General features: G+C 41.5%; 2 protein-coding genes and 1 pseudogene across 3 annotated transcripts; 2 read left to right on the forward strand and 1 right to left on the reverse strand.

The window, feature by feature from the left end:
- Positions 1–18: 18 nt before the first annotated feature.
- On the forward strand, positions 19–1,811 carry LOC143826444 (olfactory receptor 5G9-like). Of its 2 annotated transcripts, none has more exons than XM_077315256.1 (2): positions 19–137; positions 796–1,811. In XM_077315256.1, the coding sequence occupies exon 2, from the start codon at positions 855–857 to the stop codon at positions 1,809–1,811; it is 957 nt and encodes a 318-aa protein (XP_077171371.1). In that variant the 5' UTR covers positions 19–137; positions 796–854. The 2 variants fall into 2 exon arrangements, with proteins under 2 accessions (XP_077171371.1, XP_077171372.1); XM_077315257.1 differs by having other exon boundaries at positions 840–1,811.
- A 3,163-nt stretch (positions 1,812–4,974) lies between these two features.
- On the reverse strand, positions 4,975–13,012 carry LOC143825504 (vomeronasal type-2 receptor 26-like). The gene is made up of 6 exons (XM_077313530.1): positions 12,999–13,012; positions 12,540–12,831; positions 11,039–11,944; positions 7,911–8,138; positions 7,449–7,575; positions 4,975–5,885 (listed from the first exon to the last, which is right to left on the reverse strand). The coding sequence occupies exons 1-6, from the start codon at positions 13,010–13,012 to the stop codon at positions 4,975–4,977; spliced, it is 2,478 nt and encodes an 825-aa protein (XP_077169645.1).
- Positions 13,013–18,997: 5,985 nt separating this feature from the next.
- LOC143826466 (olfactory receptor 5A2-like) lies at positions 18,998–19,952 on the forward strand (annotated as a pseudogene).
- The last annotated feature ends 2,480 nt before the right edge of the window (positions 19,953–22,432 follow it).

Consider the following 22,432-nt stretch of genomic DNA (forward strand, 5'->3'; position numbering starts at 1 on the left):
AAGAGAAAGAATGAAGGTCCTGAAGATAATAATATGAACAGGTTTCATGTTGAAGCCATAAGCCACAACAACTATGAGATCAGTCCTGAGGAGAAAAAGGAAGAATGACTCTTTCCAGGACAGAACCACAGAATTAAGTAAGGAAATCCACCACTTGATATGAGAGGATTTTCTATGCTTTACCGCTTTTATCATGAACTTTTACTACCACTTCTTTTCATATTTGATTCATGTTCTATTGTGTTTTATTTTTAATTCCTTTTAATCTGTTATTAGCCATTTTAAGAGGTTACGATGAAAGATGGAATATAAATTCAGACTCATTCATTTAGTGGTTCATTCAAGAATCAGTTATTGTGGATGGTTAAACCTGGATATTGTGAACAGATATTGCCTCTATTGCCATCAACTGATGTCATCAGCAAGGGTGCTAGATCCCCTTGCCCATACAAGATGGGAAAGAGACAACCAGCTGTCTCTCTGCAACCCTGAGGACATATGTCATTAGCTATGGATTGATATGAGAAATAAGAACCTATTAGAACAGAGAAGGATCATAGCATAGCTCCTTGATGATCATCAGCATAAATGCCACAAGCCTGGATCCAAAAAAATAATTGCTAACATAACAGGATTGCCTGAAATGCATATCTGACAGGCAAACCAAGTTATCTTGGGCATCATAAGACATATCTGGACAAAAACCATGTGAGTTGGGGGCTCAGTGAAAAAGCTAGTTTGATCCTTGGCACTTCCTAAACACTGTCTTCCTTTATCTACCATCATCTCCTTTAGTACCTGATTTTCACCACTGAAGTGTCCTTTTTTTGCCTTTTCAGGTTTGATCTACCAGCATGGGAAAAGCAGAACAAGAAAATGTAACTACCGTCACGGCATTTTTTCTTCTGGGCTTTGGGGATCTTCAGGATCAACAGTTACCTCTATTTTTGCTCTTCTTAGTGATCTACACGGTAACCATGGTTGGGAATATCCTCATTGTGGTATTGATTGTAGTTGACCACCACCTTCATACCCCCATGTATTTCTTCTTGGGCAACTTGTCCTGCTTGGAGACCTGCTACAGCTCCAATATCCTTCCTGTGATGCTGGCTAATCTGTTTCATGGGGGCCGAGGAACCATTTCTGTCGCAGGCTGCATGACCCAGTATTACTTCTTTGGTTTCTTGGCAGCTTCCGAATGTTATCTCCTAGCAGCAATGTCTTATGATAGGTACGTAGCCATATGTAAGCCATTACTTTATGCTGTACTTATGAATGGTAAGGTGTGCCTCCAGCTAGTAGCTGGATCTTGGGTAAGTGGTTCCTTGGCTATTAATATAACTATATATTTAATGCACCAACTGACTTTCTGTGGTCCTTCTGAAATCAACCATTTCTTTTGTGACTTTAATCCCATCTTAAAGCTGTCTTGCAGTGACACACGTACCATTAAGCTTCTAACTTTCTTCCTAGCGGCCATGTGTTCCCTCCCCCCATTTTTGTTGACATTGACATCATATGCCTACATAATTTCTGCCATCGTCAGGATCCCATCTGCCTCTGGCAGGCAAAAGGCCTTTTCCACCTGCTCCTCTCACCTCATTGTCGTGTCCCTTTTCTATGGAACTATAATTATTGTTTACATGTTGCCCAAAACAGAGACCATGCAAGACCTCAACAAAGTCTTTTCTCTTTTCTATACTGTCCTGACTCCTTTGATTAACCCCCTGATATACAGCCTGAGAAACAGGGAGGTAAAAGTGGCCTTCAGAAGGGCTTTAGCCAAATGTTGTCCATTTGAAAGAATTTAAGCCTGCACATGTGTGTTTGCATTCTCAAAGTCCAGTTTCTCTCTTATGCTATTAGGGATGGCATTTCCATTTGAAATCAATTTTCTTCCTGTAAAAAATTAGGAGAGCGTTCTACCACCAAAAAGGTTTTATAAATCTGAAAATCACCCCCCAAAAAGCTGTGTTGGGCGTCATGGCTCTTGCAAGGTCAAAGATATGTGGAATGGAGGCTGCAAAAAGAAAGGGATTGGGATATGCCTAGCTGGATCCAAAACCTTTGTACTCTTATATATTTTGCTCCATAAATGAATCATCATTTAATATATGGATGAACGGGGGGGGGGGGCATCTGTTTCTAGTTTTGTGTTTAAATGTATATCCTGAAGGGAGAATTTTTCAACTGTAACTTTTGCTTTTTAAACTCAAGTCCTAGACAATAAATAATGTAAAAGATTATTGGATGAATTTGCTTTTTTGCCATCAGTTCTGTCTTCTGTTTGCTAACTCCGGTTGATTTCACTGAATACCAATAGACAGAATTAAGGCTGTTTTTTTTCAGTATTTTTGGTTTCTTTGCACCAAACTTTCCCCCTAAGATTTGTGTGTTTTTCAGCCAATGTCTTATAGTGGTTATAGTGTTAGGATTTGGGAGTTTCCTATCCCCACTGTGTCATGCAAGTTTGCTGGGCGACCTTGGTGAGGAAAGCAAGATATAAATGAATCAAAATATATATTTAGTAAGAAATCAGCATTATATATTATAAGATAAGATACATGAATCATATATATAATATTATGGATGAATATTGTGTGACTGCATTGTATGTTTTATGGGGCAGCCCAGCCTTACTAAAACCATCCACTACATAACTTGGAAAATTCAAACATACCTCATCTACAATCATGTACCATGCTCAGTCCTACGCTTATACTGACTTGAAAAAGACCAACATGGTCATTTGGACACACATGCAGTTTGTGCAGAAATACTGATAGCCAGCTAGCTATGTTACATGGCTTCGGGGAGGACACAATTTAATAATTGTCCCAGAGTGATGTCTGATAACTGATAATGACTTACAATGGTAGGATCAGATTTAGCTGATCCGCTTGATAGATGGGAATGTGAGAGCTCAACAAGTTGCATCTCGAAAACAAGACTGAAATTGAGATTCCAAAGAATCTTTAACACTGGCTGTCTTTGCAGGCCTTCATCTACAGTGCCACCTAAAGAATGCATTCCAAGGAATTAAATGTTAGAATTCAATGATATGCTCATTCTTGATAGAGGTTGAGTCTATCAGTGGCTGTTCACCATGATGACTAATTCAAACCTCTGGTTTCAATGGCGGTGTATCGCTGAACAGTTGCTGAGAACAACAGCAGTGCATCAGCCGCTTTTAGATCCAACCCACTTCCCAGTTGGTGAAAAAGAAAAGAAGGATCCCGTATAGCCACCACAAATGCTAAGCTCATTCTTCTCCAACAGTGGTTTAATCCATCTTTCTTTCACCTCGTTGAGGTTTGAGCATTCAAAAACTTTAGCAAACCATAGCAGAATTCAGAATCAAGTTTATTGTGCAGCCATAGACCTTTACAAAGTACAAAAAGACAGCCAGAAGCAATAAAAGCAGGTCACTAGATAATAACATATATACTGGAATCTCTACACCAGAATATTGCAGATCATCAGAATCAGCCATTGCCTCTCACCTTAGACTGTATCTGTCTGGCAGCCAGATCAAACAGTGCAAACCTATTGGAAATGTATGGATTGTTATCAGACGCTAGATGAATCACTTTCTTGGATTCTGGAATGCCAGAGGCCATTGGGAGCAATCTACTAAGAAATTTGTTTCTGGGCTCCATGTAGAAGTTCCAGTTCAATTCATAATGGATCAGATTATTGGCCCTTTGCCACAGCTAAACAAGCATTGCTCATGTGGATGCGCCTGCAACATACCCATGCACACAGGAGTGGGCATTGCATGGAATTGCGGGGTGGTGAAAGCCATCCTGAGCTTCAGGCACATCAAGTTCACTAAATATGGGGTGATCATATTTGAGGTATATAAAGAGGGGAGCTACTTTGGATTATACATAAGGCAAGCCATAACAAATGTTCACTGATCATAGTTTCCTATGGCTTCTGTTAGGGGATGTTTTATACAGTTCTTATAGTTTTATTGTTTGTTTTTTAACAGCAACATAATGTTATCATGACTTATGCAAACCACTGGACTACACCTGTCTTACAGACCGTCATCTTGGCTGAGTGGTTCTTTGATAGCAATAATGTCACTGCTAAGCCTTTGTACCCCCAATGAAAACAACTATTTCATAAGTCATAACTAGAGCTTCTAAATACAGATAATGAAGGAACTGTTTAAGAAGGAACTGAGTTATCTGATTTGAAACAGCAATGTGGAGATTTGAGCTAATTTGAGTTTATTATTCACTTGCTTGCTGGGGGGTAAACGGTAATGACTGGGGAAGGCACTGGCAAACCACTCCATATTGAGTCTGCCATGAAAACGCTGGAGGGCGTCACCTCAAGGGTCAGACATGACCCGGTGCTTGCACAGGGGATACCTTTACCTTTACTTTATATATTAAGCTTTGTAGATGGGGGGGGGAGCCAGTGTGGTATAGTGGTTAGGGTGCCAAAGTTCTGGGAGACTCAGTTTCAAATCCCCACTGTGCCATGGAAACTTGATTGGGGGAGAATCACAGACACTTAGCCTAACCATCTCATAGGGTTATTGTAAAGATGAAATGGAGGAAAGAACCATGTTGGTTGTTTTGGTTCATATTGTGTTGGTTACCTGTAGGGATCCTCAGGAAATTTGTGGGATTGGCAACCTGATTCACTTCATCTGTGTTTCTTCCGCTCTCCCCCTGCTTCTCCATCTTTCCATCCCACTACCCTATCTTTTACTCTTCCCCCAATGTCTGTCATTCACTATTTGTGTTCCTCATTATTCTGTCCTTCAGTTCCTACCCATCACCTCCTTTCTCCTTCTTTCCCTAACCCTATCACTCACTCATTCTTCCCCATCACTGTCTCTTTCTGCCTCTATCCCAAATCATGTTTAACAATTGTCCCCACTTTCCATTTTCTGTTTTTCACAATTTCTGCTTCTCCCCTCTAAAGTTATATGTTAAATTAAAGTTATATGTTAAATTAAAGATTATAATGCCTTCTCCTTATCAGCTGCTCTCGTCTGTTCAGTTCAGGCCTCAGAAGAATGATGTAGCATTTGGGGAAAAAGATACAGCCTAGTAGGCCAGCACTGGAAGCTAAGATAGAGAAGATCTCCACGGATACCATGTCTTTTCCTTTAGTGCTTAGGTAGGTTGGGACAAAGGACAGCCACACACTACAAAAGACCAACATGCTGAAGGTGATGAATTTGGCTTCATTGAAGCTGTCAGGCAAATTCCTGGCTAAGAAAGCCACAATGAAGCAGACAGTGGCAAGAAATCCGATGTAACCCAAGGCACAGTAAAACATGGTGACTGACCCTTCATTGCACTGTACTATAAATTCTCTACTGAGTGAATGGGTGTCTATATCTTGGAAAGGAGGAGAATAACCAAGCCAAAAAGTACAAATGCTGATCTGAAAAAAGCAGCAAGAAATAACAATATAATATGCCAATTGTTTCCCAACCCATTTTCGAAAAAGGTTTCCCGGCTTGGAGGCCATAAATGCCACAACAACAGTCACTGTTTTGGCCAGCACAGAAGAAACAGCAACACAGAATACAGTGGTAAAAGTCATTTGTCGGAAAAGGCAGGTCACCTCGTTAGGCTGTCCAATGAAGAGCAAAGAGCAAAGGAAACAAAGGAAAAGAGAGATGAGCAGAATGTAGGTGAGGTTCCGATTGTTGGCTTTAACGATGGGAGTGTCCTGATGCTTTATGAAGGACATAAACACCAGGGCTGTTATCAGCGAGAAGGAAAGAGCTGTAAAGGCCAGAATAATGCCCATAGGTTCAGGAAAGGAAAGGAAGTTTGCAGTCTTGGGAAGGCACTGGTCTTGTCCCTGGTTTGGATAATGACCTTCAGAGCAACTGATGCAATAGTCCATGTCTGAAAGGAGAAGATAAACTACTTAGCCAATTTCATCATTAAAAAAGGAGACATTTTTGTGCAATAGTATTTAGCACTGTACCACCAACTTATGATAATACAGTTTGATATTCCTGTTCATTAACTGAAAGAAGCCATGCCCCCATTTGCAACTTCCGGGATAAACTGAGAGGAGAGCATGAAGCCTACTGTAATTAAAGAACTTTTGTCATTCCTGTTGATAAGTTTTACTCTCCTTTCCTAAAACAGAATTAAGCTGGTTTCAGGGCATTCTGTTTCTTTTCTAACTGAACATTTGTAACTTCACAAAATTTTTGGAAGTAAATAAAGACATGGACAGCTATGTTCAACACAAGTAAGAGGAAGGTTACAAAAAAATCCCAGCCTGAACTATAGGCTAACATAATCTGACCCTGCAGAAATTGAGGGTGGAAATGAAGCTGAATACTTAGTGGATAACTCCATGAAAATTTCAACCCAGTATCCTGCAGCAGTGAGAAATGCTAACGCTATCCTGGGGAGCATTAGAAAAGGGACTGAAAATAAAGCAGGAAATATTTTAATGCCTCTATGTAGATCTGTGGTGTGACCTCATTTGAAATACTCTGTGTAGTTCTTTTCACCATATCCAATAGTAGACATCACAGAGCTGTGGAAAGTACAGAAGGGGGCAAAAAGGTAATTGTTGAATGACTTCTCTAATAAGAAAAGGCTGAAGAGTCTATGCCTTTTCAGTTTAGAAGAAAGATGACATCAGGGACAGACATTATAGAGTTTTGACTGCCTAATGAGAACACTGACAACCATAATTTGGGTAAAATATCACTTCCGGCGAAGCGATCACCATTTTTTTTTCTCGGACCAAGCGGAGATCAAAGCACCGGCGAGCCTTCATTTACCCAGCAAGGCTTCCCTGGCTGCAGTCCCTCCCCAGAGCTGTTTTAAGTCACCAAGCAACACAAAGCCCCATTTTCTGGTTTATTTTCCCTTTAATTTTCACTCTATTTTCGGCCAAAGATCACGCCCGTGTGGGGGGGGGTATTTTTTTTCCACTCAGGGGGAGCGTGGCAATGATGAAACAGCAGCTCAAACACCACCTGCTAGCTAGATGGGTCTCTCCGTTGCAATGAATCAACGCAGATTTGTTGCAACCTGTGTGTGTGTGTGTGTGTGTCTGTGTGTTTGTGCGTGTGTGTTTTAATTCCTTAAAGGGAAAGGGGCTTTTTGGGAGCATGATAACAGCTGCCCATTGGCTGCTTGACGCCCAGGGGCGGGACAAATCTCGGCAATATCGCTTCCTGGCTACCGATTTTTGCCAAGACCGGAAACCTGTGGGAAGCGATAGAAACACAACTGGATTCCACTACAAAGGCAGGTATGCATAATGACGAATTCCACTATTTAAAATGGCATTTTTTTGTTCTGCAACCAATTTGCTACATAGATCCTGGTGCGGAATGGCCCCCCTGTTCTCCAGATTACAGTTTGCGACTCTTTACCCTCTACAACAGGTTAAGACTGGGCATCTTTAACAGGGGTGTTTATTATCAGAGCAATACCTACCCTCTTTGTCTGAGATTTTTCCTTCTGGACAAAGATCACAACTGTAGCAGCAGAATTTCTCCCCTTCCTTCTTTTTCCTGCTGTAGCCAGGCATGCAGTTATCATTACACTGAGAGGAAGGAGGCACCTGTCCTTGAGTAAAGTAAAAATTTAGAACTGAGAGACAAATGCGAGCATTTTGCTTCAGAATTAATAGAAGTGTGATATCTGGAATCTAAAGGAATGCTTCTTGTGCATGAGAGGAAGGCATATTCTCAAAAGCCGGGTAGGGACATCAATGGTTGAAATGTACCATACTTGTTGAATGCAGTGATGGTATAACTGGGAGTGGGATTAGTGAAATCTCATGATTAAAACATTCATGGAACATTCATTTGCTCCCCTTCAATGTCTACCTACCCATTTTATTCAAACACAAAGAATGGTGCATTTGTTTTTGGAGACACGGAGATGTTTTCCCACCTGCGGAAGGTGTCTGTTCCATTGAATCCTGTCCTCATGGATGATTATTCTTTTACTAAGAGAAACCTGAGGCTCCAGCCTCCCGATCTTGACTCTGACGTAGGAGTTATTTGGAAAAGTGACCAAGTTGGTAATATCAAATCCACCTTCCAATTCTCCATGTTCATTGAAGGCCACTTCTTCTCCGACAGTGTTGTTGAAAGCAATTCTCTGAAGAAGGGAGTGGAGCTTGGGAGAAAGAGAAAGAGCATTCAGTAGGCTGGAATCCATGGTACGGACTAGAGTTTGCGGGTCAGTGCCTTCCACTTTCTTAAAATCATTTAAATAGTCAATCTCCAGCCTTTCTCAACTTTCTTTACCATTAAGAAACCTCTAAAATATTCTCCAGAAGTAGTGTGATCATGAAGAATATATATGGGAAGCAGAGCTGTGGACTTGCCCACCTGGGACCCCTTTCATTCCCACCCACTCAAGGCCTTTTTTTGGGGGGGTCAACATGACCATATTCCTTCTGGACACCGATCACAACTGTAGCAGTAGAATTTCTTGAGCCTTCGGGGAGGGCGGTATATAAATCTAAATAAATAAATAAATAAATAAATAAATAAATATATGGTCCTATTTCCTAATAAATATTTAACAAATTTTAAAACTGTAATAAAAATTGATTAACTGCCACTCAGGAAACCCTTCCAGGGCCATCAAGAACCCCCAGGGTTTCACAGAACTCTGTTTCAGAAAGACTTCTCTAACTCAACTCATATATTCTGCTCAGGCAATTTCCCCCTTTTTGAGACCACACAGGCATGCTTTGTGATAGAGCTCTTTGCCGCCCAAAATACACTTCTAACATGTTGCTACAACAGGAGCCTGGTCTTCCAAAGGTAGAGGCCAGGTCTCATTGTCAATCAACACAACAACTGGTTCCTGGTGCAGAAGGATTAGGCTGGCATGAGAGGGCAGTGGGGCTAATCCCTGCATATGCATAACATAACCATCATCCAAGCCCCCACCTGGCTCAGGCCCAAATCAGGCCCTCGGATGGCCCTGTCTTGCCATGGTGGCCAGCTGAGGCCCAGCTGGGGCAGTTCTCTACCATACTTACGGTGTCCCTGCAGGGACACTAAATGCCCCATTCAGCTTCACATTGCTTCCGAGCCGAACAGAGCATTTCTCCCCACACACACAATGGTTATATAACAGCATGTCACTATCCCATCACCCTGCGGTGGGATCCACGTGCCATTCCCTGCTGCTGCCGCCAATATGAGGCTTTGCAGGCCATTCCGAACCCGGAGTTGTGGGTGCACATGTACAACTCCGGGATGGACCATGCATGCCAGGGGATTTCTTCCCCCATGCTTACACAGGACATGGTGGGGCATGCTGCCCCACCGCTAGGACTTAGTGGCAACCTGGTGTGGCTGCTGTCGTGCATAATCAATTTGACTGAAAGTTCAACTCCAATCAGTAGGACTTCTACCTTCTTTAATGCTTGTTAACAGGGATAACTAACAATGTCCTTGCTATTGGTTTGCAGACTCCATTCTGGAAATGGAAAAAATAAGATCCATGAGGTGTCCAGAGGAGGGCAACAAAGATGGTGAGGGGTTTGGAGACCAGGATGCATGAAGAAACGTTGGAGGAAGCTTGGTCTGCTTAACCTGGAGAGGTGATGACTGAGAGGGGATCTGATAACCATCTTCAAGTATTTAAAAGGCTGCCATATAGAGGATGGAGCAGATTTGTTCTCTCTTGCCCCAAAGGGATGGACCAGAACCAATGGGATGAAATTAATGCAAAAGGCATTCCGTCTTAAACATCCGGAAGAAATTCCTGAAAGTTAGAGCGGTTTCTCAGTGGAACAGGCTTCCTCGGGAGGTGGTGGGTTCCCCAACTTTGGAAATTGTTTAACAGAAGCTAGATAGCCATCTGACGGAAAGGCTGATTCTTTGATGGCAAAGGGGTGGCAGGTTACAGTGGATGAGTGGTTACAGGAGTGCAGGTGGTTGGAATAGATGACCCAACTCTATGATTCTATGATTCTATGACTTGTCAGTACTGTGTTGCAGAATGAGATGGTTCTTCAGTCAAGGCCCTATATGTCATTAAAGAAATCAAACTGGCCTCAACCTCTTCAGATTTGTCCCCAGAGAGGTGGAACTCTCTGCCTGGTGAAACCACAGCCTTGCGAGACGATAAGCAGTTCCACAGACATAGTTGCCTCCTCTTCCTCCCTGAACATGTTAAAATTCAGAAGGCAATTTTATCATTTAATATATTTGAAAGGATTTGAAGATTAGATTTTATCTTTTAAATTATGTGCAACGTTAAACTGTGTGTTTTTACCTGCTGTAACCACCCTGAGTCTTAAAATGAAAAATAGAAAAATAAATATCTAACATATATTACAATTTCTAAATTCTGATGCCATTGAAACCACTGCCCATATTTTGTTTTATTGTAATTTCCACCAGGATGTGAGACATTGCTTGATGTTAACCTCTTTTGTCCAGGTTCCCTGGAACCTCTGATGATTTCCAGTCAACTGTTTGCTTGCCAATAAGGACAATTCAATTGTTTACACTGTGGCAAAATGTTCTTATAGGGCCATCAAGAAATAGATATCCCTGATTAGTGCTTTGAGGAGCTCAGACTGCATATAAATCTCCTATGATGATATTATTATATCTGCTCACTTTCATTCTGGGTCAATAACTACAAGTGAATGAATGAATGAATGAATGAATGAATGAATGAATGAATGAATGAATGAATGAATGAATGAATGAATGAATGAATGAAGTATGATTCGGGGGGGGGGGGATTGCAGCAAACTTACTTTCCTGTAGGACCCAAGAGCTAAGTCTAGAATGGCAATGTGGTAGTGGAGTCTCCACTAAAGTTCAGGGGCAAAGAATACAGTTTATAGCTATGACTTGATGATGGCAACAGAGAATGGGGAAAGTCAGGAATTCAGGCAGGAGACCCATGACAGCAAAGTAAATTTCAAACTTTCAGATGGACAAGAAAAACCATTTACAAATCTCATTCCCCCACTCTTACAAACAGATTGACATATCAGCATGGCAGGGAACTCCCCCCCTACCCAAGTGAAGAGTAATTACCTTCCAAGGTTGTACATTCAGTGAAGCCAGGCTGCCTTGATTATCCATTGCTCTGTTCTTGGTTCTGGAAGAGGCAAAGAGGTGTAGGGCATGTGCAATGGCATAGACAGCATTATATATGCTGTAGCTATGGTCAGTCATGCTCATTTCAAAAAAGGGGGCTGGGACAGTCTCCAGTCTTTCCTCTTCAGTGCATGTTTTACAAGACCCTTCTGGGTTAACGAAACCTGGTAGTGCACAGTCAAACAGTTGCTCCCAAAAGTCTTTGATAAAACCATTCCCTTTGGCTGAGGAAGGTTTTAACAACTGAAGAAATGCACGGAAGCCTTGGGGGTCCTTTGAAAGGATTGAGAAGGAAAGAGCACCATGGAATATTTGTATATCAAAGGCCTTTTGTAAAAGAGTGAATGCAAAATCAACCTGGGCTGTTGCAATCCACACCTTTCCTACAGAGGTTCTCTCCACATAAGCAGAGGTTCTCTCCACATAAGCGGTTCCGTATAGATTGTTTAGAATTGTGGGCATAAAGAAAATGGTTGCCAGCCACATCATTGTCGCTGTTTCTCCATATAAAATAATTGCATTGGCCTTGCTGTCCAAGAAATTTCCAATACTATTGTCCAGATAATTGGTCAGAAAATCAATGTCATCCCACCGAACCTGCCTGGCTGCCTTTTCTGTGAAGGCTGCACAGATTCCATTCCTGGAAAGCATCGGCTCCAACGTCTGCAAGAAGCGATCTCCCCTTTCATCATCCATAGTGATGAGCCCAATCCATTTCCACATGAAATGCTGAAGTAACTGGACGATTCCTTCATACTGAAGGGCTTCCTTAGGGAACGTACGGTAAAAGGAAGGATGACCAGTTGGGTCATCCACATTTGATTCAAAGGACCCATAGGACAACTAAGAAGGAAATAATCATGTTTCATGAAATAATCATGAGAAATAATTCATCTTTCCAGATTGTCACACATGTTCATCATTTGTATATTTCTCCCTTCTGCTAGTACAATTGTCTGGAACTATTTTATGTATTTAAAACATTTCTTAGGAAACTTTTCACCTTGCAGTACTCAAGTCAGCTAGTAATGTGAATTAAAAAAGTGTTATAAAAATAGGTTAAAGAACTTGACCTCTCTCACTTTGATGTTCCAAAAGGATTCAGAGTAAAAAAATATATATATTCTAGGAATACTGTTCTCAATTTGAGAAGCCAAAAACCAAAGATAAAGGTCACCTGATTTGTGTAAAGCAATTATATTTCCCTTTCTATGTAATCCTTCTTTTCTTCCATTTTATTAATTACCGGAAGAGAAGCAGTGTATAAAGTATATATTCAACTTGAATATTTAACAGACGTCAACACACACCTCACCTCTCCCCATAAGTTTGGTAATAGTTTTTATTCTTTGCAAACCTTGATAACAGATCAGCAAAGGTGATTAAACTACATGTGAGATTCATGAAATTCCAAATAATTCTTTTTCTGTTATCATACCTGTGGGATCTTGTACAGACTTAAGAGAGTTGCAATGTCTGTTGTGGTTTCATAACTGTATCCCCCAATGACACCCACCATGTTTTTCTGGGTGCCACATTTGTAGTTTGGTACAAGTTCATGTGTTGTTAAGAGTAGGTCCAGGGTGATTCTGTAAATCCATTTTTGAACTGTGGTGGAATCAAAGATATGGAACCCAAGCGTGACATTGGACAATATCCTGGGGTTCTCATTGACCTCATAGATGGCAAACACCAAGGCAAGGATGTGCTGGTAGAACTTTGTTAACAGGCTGCAGAGAAAATGAGATTGTTTTAGAATATTTTAGATATTGCACAGCATCTGGATTAGTCACAATATTGTGTCTGAAAACATTAGAAGACTTCAGTTGAATCAGAGAAGTGGCCCTTCAGTATAGCCAGTCTTCTGTGAAGAATTACTGTCATATATCTCTTCTACCTATCCTTATCCATTGTTGTTCCACTATATATTTTTGAAACCTAGGGGGTGGGATGTGTCCGGCTGTTCAAGTTGGAATAGGGCAGCCAGCTTTGCCCTGATTGGCCCTACCCTACATCTCCAGCCCTCTGTCCTTGGACTCTAGCCTCTTTGCTCTCAGACGCCTCAGTGCCTGGAGCCAGCAGCAGGTAAGGGAGAGGGCCCTGGGCAAAGGATCGTGGTGAAGGGGTTGCTAACCAGGGCGTCTTGGCCTGCTAGACTGGGCATGCTGACAAGGGCCTCCCAGCCTTCTGACTGCCTTCTAAGGAGCTCTGTCCTGGCCCTGCTAACAAGCTGCCCAGCCCCCACCAGCCCCTCTTGATCTGGTTGTGAGCTGCAGCCTAAAGCCACCTTAAGCTGCTTGGCAAGGGGCCAGGGGAGGGGACCCTTTCAAAGCCCATTCTTAGGAACGGGCTTTGAAGCTAGTATTAGAAATAAAGGTTCATCCAGTGATTCTGAGTTTTACTCTTGTGAATAGTGGGCTAGACACTCTTGTTCTGCTTTCTTCAAGCTATGTATAAAATATGTTTTCATATTCATCACACCCACATCTTCTCAGAAGTTTCTATATTTTTTCAAATATTAAGTCCATCCTCATTACCACTTTGGTGTAGTGGTTAAGAATGGCGGGCCAGGTTTGATTCCCAGGTCTTCCACATGCAGCCAGTTGGGTGGCCTTGGACTACTCATACTTCAAATAGACGTTTCTCACAAAGCAGTAATGCAAGGGCACTCTCAGCTTCACCTATCTTACGGGCTGTTCATTGGGGGGAGAGGAAAGGGAGACAATTGTAAGCTGCTTTGAGAGGCATAAAACCCAACTCCAGACCATTCAAAAGAAAGAAAAGACAATTTTGGTCCCTTTTAACTGCCCAATCATTGCATGGCTGATTCAGGCACAAATCACAGTTCAGCTATTCAGCCAAGGCTGATTCAAGCAGTTTTACTATGGGCAAAGGTTTATTCAGACTGGATTAGTCCAAAAAGTATCCGAATCAACATTGATTTGGGTACTTTTTGGACTATCCAAACTGAATAGCGCATACATAGTTCTGTCACTGTTACAAGCATAATCTTGTGAATAGTGGGCTAGACATACACTCTTTGGTCTTAGAGTGTGTGTACTTCATTTGGTTGCCAAATACTCAGCTTTCATCCATTATTATTAAGAATGCCTAGACTCTTTTGCATATACAAGATTTACTTAGATAAAATCAGACAGCATCATCATTTTTATTCTAGAGGAATAAAAATTCCCTTACATGGTTTCACATTTATAATCCTGGTCAGATTGCTGCTGAAATGGAATGATTTGGAAATCACAACCAACATGAGTGACAATTCCACCGATCAGTATTTCACCTGGCTGATACCACTGATGTGGAAACTGAGAAAGATTGTTTCTAGGACACTTCATACTATTTAATTTGTACCTGAGGAAGCAGCTTCAGTATCAGCATGAACATCAATGCTATGTTCAATCATTAATGCCTCTCTCCACATACACTCTCCTTGGTCTCCTCTATACCATCTTCCCTTGTTTTAGCAGTGAAATGTTTAGTGGCAGCTTTCATAACCAGAACCTTTATGCTTCATTTCTGATTTGTTTTTCAATTTCCTTCTAAAAGTTATTGCAACTTAGCTTGGAGGTAGAAGTGACTTTGTTTCCCATAATTATAATAGAGATAATTTCTGGTAGACTGTTGATAGAGTTCTGGGATAATTAGCTGCAGAAATCGTGAAGCAAAAATATTTGGCTGATCTCAGCCCAGCTACTCTCTAGGGGGACTGGATGCTTGAATAATAAGTTCAGATCACCAGATGCCCAGACTGTCCATGATATAGTCCAAACAAAAACCTGGGAATTCCCAGAAGGGAAGCCACAGCGAACATCTTCTCCTTGAATGCATTTTTTTTTAATTTAGAAACAATTTATAACATTTTCCAGACAACCTATTCACAGTAAGGTAAAGGTAAAGGTATCCCCTGTGCAAGCACCGGGTCATGTCTGACCCTTGGGGTGACGCCCTCTAGCGTTTTCATGGCAGACTCAATACGGGGTGGTTTGCCAGTGCCTTCCCCAGTCATCACCGTTTACCCCGTGACAAATAGATTTAAGGAATTAGATCTGATAGACAGAGTGCCTGAAGAACTATGGACGGAGGTTCGTAACATTGTACAAGAGGTAGCAACTAAAACCATCCCAAAGAAAAAGAAATGCAAGAAATCAAAATGGCTGTCTGAGGAAGCTTTACAAATAGCTAAGGAGAGAAGGGAAGTGAAAGGCAAGGGAGAAAGAGAAAGATACACCCAATTGAATGCAGAATTCCAGAGAAAAGCTAGAAGAGATAAGAATGCCTTCTTAAATGAACAGTGCAAGCAAATAGAAGAAAACAATAGAATGGGGAGGACCAGAGATCTTTTCAAGAAAATTGGAGATATGAAGAGAACGTTTCATGCAAAGATGGGTATGATAAGGGACCAAAATGGTAGGGACCTCACAGAAGCAGAAGAGATCAAACAAAGGTGGCAAAATTATACAGAAGAACTATACAAGAGCGAGCTTAACATCCCTGATGACCACAATGGGGTAGTTACTGACCTGGAGCCAGACATCCTGGAATGTGAAGTCAAATGGGCCTTAGGAAGTCTGAGCAACAATAAAGCTAGTGGTAGTGACAGCATTCCAGTTGAACTATTCAAAATCTTAAAGGACGATGCAGTAAAAGTGCTACACTCAATATGCCAGCAAATTTGGAAAACTCAACAATGGCCACAGGATTGGAAAAGGTCAGTTTACATTCCAATCCCAAAGAAGGGCAATGCCAAAGAATGTTCAAACTACCGCACCATTGCACTAATTTCTCATGCTAGCAAAGTTATGCTCAAAATCCTACAAGCTAGGCTCCAGCAATATGTGGACCGAGAACTTCCAGAAGTGCAGGCAGGATTTCGAAGAGGCAGAGGAACTAGAGATCAAATTGCCAACATACGCTGGATCATGGAGAAAGCTAGGGAGTACCAGAAGAACGTCTACTTCTGCTTCATTGACTATGCTAAAGCCTTTGATTGTGTGGAGCACAACAAATTGTGGCAAGTTCTTAAAGAGATGGGAATACCAGAGCATCTTATTTGTCTCTTGAGAAATTTATATGCAGGTCAAGAAGCAACAGTGAGAACTGAACATGGAATCACTGACTGGTTCAAAATTGAGAAAGGAGTTCGGCAAGGCTGTATACTGTCGCCTTGCCTATTTAACTTGTATGCAGAGCACATCATGAGAAATGCGGGATTAGAGGAGTCACAAATTGGGATCAAGATTGCAGGGAGAAATATCAACAACCTCAGATATGCAGATGATACCACTCTAATGGCAGAAAGTGAAGAGGAACTAAAGAGCCTGTTGATGCGGGTGAAGGAGGAGAGTGCCAAAGTTGGCTTGAAACTCAACATCAAGAAAACAAAGATCATGGCATCCGGCCCTCTCAATTCCTGGCAAATAGAAGGGGAAGAAATGGAGATAGTGACAGATTTTATTTTCCTGGGCTCCAAGATCACTGCAGATGGGGACTGCAGCAAAGAAATTAAAAGACGCTTGCTCCTGGGGAGGAAAGCTATGGCAAATCTAGACAGCATCCTAAAAAGCAGAGATATCACCCTGCCAACAAAAGTGCGTTTAGTCAAGGCTATGGTATTCCCAGTTGCAATGTATGGCTGCGAAAGTTGGACCATAAGGAAGGCCGAGCGTCAAAGAATTGAGGCTTTTGAACTCTGGTGCTGGAGAAGACTCTTGCGAGTCCCTTGGACTGCAAGGCGAACAAACCGGTCAGTCCTCGAGGAGATCAGCCCTGACTGCTCTTTAGAAGGCCAGATCCTGAAGATGAAACTCAAATATTTTGGCCACCTCATGAGAAGGAAGGACTCCCTGGAGAAGAGCCTAATGCTGGGAGAGATCGAGGGCAAAAGAAGAAGGGGACGACAGAGAATGAGGTGGATGGATGGAGTCACTGAAGCAGTAGGTGCAAACTTAAATGGACTCCGGGGAATGGTAGAGGACAGGAAGGCCTGGAGGATCATTGTCCATGGGGTCGCGATGGGTCGGACACGACTTCGCACATAACAACAACAACAAGCTGGGTACGCATTTTACCGACCTCGGAAGGATGAAAGGCTGAGTCAACCTTGAGCCGGCTGCTGGGATTGAACTCCCAGCCTCATGGGCAAATCTTTCAGACGGCTGCCTTACAACTCTGCGCCACAAGAGGCTCTCTCACAGTAGCTTACAAAATAAAACATGACAAAAAAGAATAGAATAATTAAAAGTCCAGAAAACACTAATTTTAAAAACTAGCATTAAAAAGCTCAACCTAAGCCATGTGTTTCAAAATCAATTTTTTCAAAATCAATCACACATATTCAACCTCATTCCCTTACAGACTGGTCAAACCCTCCCCTCACTCTTCCCAATGCCAAGCTCTCTCTATCTTAATCACTCTCTTCCTTTCTACCTTCCTCTCTCTTTGCTATTTCCCCCCTCCTCCCTTGCTAGTGCCCATTGTATTAGCTACAACTGGCTTTAATTCTAGTAAATAAATACATTTAATAAAGGGGCCCCTAGAATCAAAAAGATTGAGCACCCTTGCCATAGGGTATTGTCAGCTTTATTTTCTTGTTATGAAACCTTGTAAGCCGACTTGTATCTTTGTGTGAAAAAGCAACTTAAAAAGTATCACAAATAAACAAATATTGTTATTTGGGGGTTGTAGTTCTCAGAAGCTAGTGCATGCCACCCCCACACCACCCCATCTCTGCAATGAGTATTAATCCAATTAATGGCAGGGGAAAAGGATTCCTATTGTTGGGTCTTCCTTTCTTCTGAGATCCTCTGAAGTGCTTTCCTTTCCTTCCACATGGGACTCCCTGGAGCCAGAAGTTATAACTGCTGGGCATCACCTCAAAAACCAAATGTGTCACTAGAATGCCTAATACAGAAGCCACGACAAAAGAGACTGTGAACTTCTCCTCTGGGAAGGGAGGAAAAACATGAAGTAGCAGGAGAATTATCTAGATGAATTATATAACGTGGAAATAAAGCTGAAACAAAAAGAGAAAGAATGAAGGACCTGAAGATAATAATATGAACAGATTTCATGTTGAAGCCATAAGCCACAACAACTATGAGATCAGTCCTGAGGAGAAAAAGGAAGAATGACTCTTTCCAGGACAGAACCACAGAATTAAGTAAGGAAATCCACCACTTGATATGAGAGGATTTTCTATGCTTTACCGCTTTTATCATGAACTTTTAGTACCACTTCTTTTCATATTTGATTCATGTTCTATTGTGTTTTATTTTTAATTCCTTTTAATCTGTTATTAGCCATTTTAACAGGTTACGATGAAAGATGGAATATAAATTCAGACTCATTCATTTAGTGGTTCATTCAAGAATCAGTTATTGTGGATGGTTAAACCTGGATATTGTGAACAGATATTGCCTCTATTGCCATCAACTGATGTCATCAGCAAGGGTGCTAGATCCCCTTGCCCATACAAGATGGGAAAGAGACAACCAGCTGTCTCTCTGCAACCCTGAGGACATATGTCATTAGCTATGGATTGATATGAGAAATAAGAACCTATTAGAACAGAGAAGGATCATAGCATAGCTCCTTGATGATCATCAGCATAAATGCCACAAGCCTGGATCCAAAAAACTAATTGCTAACATAACAGGATTGCCTGAAATGCATATCTGACAGGCAAACCAAGTTATCTTGAGCATCATAAGGCATATCTGGACAAAAACCATGTGAGTTGGGGGGCTCAGTGAAAAAGCTAGTTTGATCCTTGGCACTTCCTAAACACTGTCTTCCTTTATCTACCATCATCTCCTTTAGTACCTGATTTTCACCACTGAAGTGTCCTTTTTTTTGTCTTTTCAGGTTTGATCTACCAGCATGGGAAAAGCAGAACAAGAAAATGTAACTACCGTCACGGCATTTTTTCTTCTGGGCTTTGGGGATCTTCAGGATCAACAGTTACCTCTATTTTTGCTCTTCTTAGTGATCTACACGGTAACCATGGTTGGGAATATCCTCATTGTGGTATTGATTGTAGTTGACCACCACCTTCATACCCCCATGTATTTCTTCTTGGGCAACTTGTCCTGCTTGGAGACCTGCTACAGCTCCAATATCCTTCCTGTGATGCTGGCTAATCTGTTTCATGGGGGCCGAGGAACCATTTCTGTTGCAGGCTGCATGACCCAGTATTACTTCTTTGGTTTCTTGGCAGCTTCCGAATGTTATCTCCTAGCAGCAATGTCTTATGATAGGTACGTGGCCATATGTAAGCCATTACTTTATGCTGTACTTATGAATGGTAAGGTGTGCCTCCAGCTAGTAGCTGGATCTTGGATAAGTGGTTCCTTGGCTATTAATATAACTATATATTTAATGCACCAACTGACTTTCTGTGGTCCTTCTGAAATCAACCATTTCTTTTGTGATTTTAATCCCATCTTAAAGCTGTCTTGCAGTGACACACGTACCATTAAGCTTCTAACTTTCTTCCTAGCGGCCATGTGTTCCCTGCCCCCATTTTTGTTGACATTGACATCATATGCCTACATAATTTCTGCCATCGTCAGGATCCCATCTGCCTCTGGCAGGCAAAAGGCCTTTTCCACCTGCTCCTCTCACCTCATTGTCGTGTCCCTTTTCTATGGAACTATAATTATTGTTTACATGTTGCCCAAAACAGACCCTGCAAGACCTCAACAAAGTCGTCTCTCTTTTCTATACTGTCCTAACTCCTTTGATTAACCCCCTGATATACAGCCTGAGAAACAGGGAGGTAAAAGTGGCCTTCAGAAGGGCTCTATCCAAATTTTGTCCATTTGAAAGAATATAAGCCTGCACATGTGTGTTTGCATTCTCAAAGTCCAGTTTCTCTCTTATGCTATTAGGGATGGCATTTCCATTTGAAATCATTTTTCTTCCTGTAAAAAATTAGGAGAGCATTCTACCACCAAAAAGGTTTTATAAATCTGAAAATCACCCCCCAAAAAGCTGTGTTGGGCGTCATGGCTCTTGCAAGGACAAAGATATGTGGAATGGAGGCTGCAAAAAGAAAGGGATTGGGATATGCCTAGCTGGATCCAAAACCTTTGTACTCTTATATATTTTGCTCCATAAATGAATCATCATTTAATATATGGATGAACGGGGGGGGGGGGGCGCATCTGTTTCTAGTTTTGTGTTTAAATGTATATCCTGAAGGGAGAATTTTTCAACTGTAACTTTTGCTTTTTAAACTCAAGTCCTAGACAATAAATAATGTAAAAGATTATTGGATGAATTTGCTTTTTTTGCCATCTGTTCTGTCTTCTGTTTGCTAACTCCGGTTGATTTCACTGAATACCAATAGACAGAATTAAGGCTGTTTTTTTCAGTATTTTTGGTTTCTTTGCACCAAACTTTTCCCCTAAGATTTGTGTGTTTTTCAGCCAATGTCTTATAGTGGTTATAGTATTAGGATTTGGGAGTTTCCTATCCCCACCTTGTCATGCAAGTTTGCTGGGCGACCTTGGTGAGGAAAGCAAGATACAAATGAATCAAAATATATATTTAGTAAGAAATCAGAATTATATATTATAAGATAAGATACATGAATCATATATATAATATTATGGATGAATATTGTGTGACTGCATTGTATGTTTTATGGGGCAGCCCAGCCTTACTAAAACCATCTACTACATAACTTGGAAAATTCAAACATACCTCATCTACAATCATGTACCATGCTCAGTCCTACGCTTATACTGACTTGAAAAAGACCAACATGGTCATTTGGACCCTTCATCTACAGTGCCACCTAAAGAATGCATTCCAAGGAATTAAATGTTAGAATTCAATGATATGCTCATTCTTGATAGAGGTTGAGTCTATCAGTGACTGTTCACCATGATGACTAATTCAAACCTCTAGTTTCAATGGCAGTGTATCGCTGAACAGTTGCTGAGAACAACAGCAGTGCATCAGCCGCTTTTAGATCCAACCCACTTCCCAGTTGGTGAAAAAGAAAAGAAGGATCCCGTATAGCCACCACAAATGCTAAGCTCATTCTTCTCCAACAGTGGTTTAATCCATCTTTCTTTCACCTCGTTGAGGTTTGAGCATTCAAAAACTATAGCAAACCATAGCAGAATTCAGAATCAAGTTTATTGTGCAGCCATAGACCTTTACAAAGTACAAAAAGACAGCCAGAAGCAATAAAAGCAGGTCACTAGATAATAACATATACACTGGAATCTCTACACCAGAATATTGCAGATCATCAGATTCAGCCATTGCCTCTCACCTTAGACTGTATCTGTCTGGCAGCCAGATCAAACAGTGCAAACCTATTGGAAATGTATGGATTGTTATCAGACGCTAGATGAATCACCTTCTTGGAATCTGGAATGCCAGAGGCCATTGGGAGCTATCTACTAAGAAATTTGTTTCTGGGCTCCATGTAGAAGTTCCAGTTCAATACATAATGGATCAGATTATTTGCCCTTTGCCACAGCTAAACAAGCATTGCTCATGTGGATGCGCCTGCAACATACCCATGCACACAGGAGTGGGCCTACATAATTTCTGCCATCGTCAGGATCCCATCTGCCTCTGGCAGACAAAAGGCCTTTTCCACCTGCTCCTCTCACCTCATTGCCCCTCACAGGAGTGGGCATTGCATGGAATCGCAGGGTGGTGAAAGCCATCCTGAGCCTCAGGCACATCAAGTTCACTAAATATGGGGTGATCATCTTTGAAGTATTTAAAGAGGGGAGCTACTTTGGATTATACATAAGGCAAGCCATAACAAATGTTCACTGATCATAGTTTCCTATGGCTTCTGATAGGGGATGTTTTATACAGTTCTTATAGTTTGGTTGTTTGTTTTTTAACAGCAATATAATGTTATCATGACCTATGCAAACCACTGGACTACACTTCTCTTACAGACCGTCATCTTGGCTGAGTGGTTCTTTGATAGCAAAAATGTCACAGCTAAGCCTTTGTACCCCCAATGAAAGCAACTATTTCATAAGTGATAACTAGAGCTTCTAAATACAGATAATGAAGGAACTGCTTAAGAAGGAACTGAGGAGTTATCTGACTTGAAACAGCAATGTGGAGATTTGAGATAATTTGAGTTGATTATTCACTTGCTTGCTGGGGGGTAAACGGTAATGACTGGGGAAGGCACTGGCAAACCACCCCATATTGAGTCTGCCATGAAAACGCTGGAGGGCGTCACCTCAAGGGTCAGACATGACCCGGTGCTTGCACAGGGGATACCTTTACCTTTACTTTATATATTAAGCTTTGTGGATGGGGGGGGGG

Source organism: Paroedura picta, chromosome 16 (assembly GCF_049243985.1).
Source record: "Paroedura picta isolate Pp20150507F chromosome 16, Ppicta_v3.0, whole genome shotgun sequence".
In the NCBI taxonomy this organism is placed as follows: domain Eukaryota; kingdom Metazoa; phylum Chordata; class Lepidosauria; order Squamata; family Gekkonidae; genus Paroedura; species Paroedura picta.

Coding starts and splice junctions, on each gene's coding strand:
- LOC143826444 (XM_077315256.1), top strand. CDS start 855: ATGGGAAAAGCAGAACAAGAAAATGTAACTACCGTCACGGCATTTTTT.
- LOC143825504 (XM_077313530.1), bottom strand. Junction 11,945..12,539: donor GTCTGTACAAGATCCCACAG/GTATGATAACAG, acceptor TTTCCTTCTTAG/TTGTCCTATGGGTCCTTTGA. Junction 7,576..7,910: donor GGAACAGACACCTTCCGCAG/GTGGGAAAACAT, acceptor ACTCAAGGACAG/GTGCCTCCTTCCTCTCAGTG.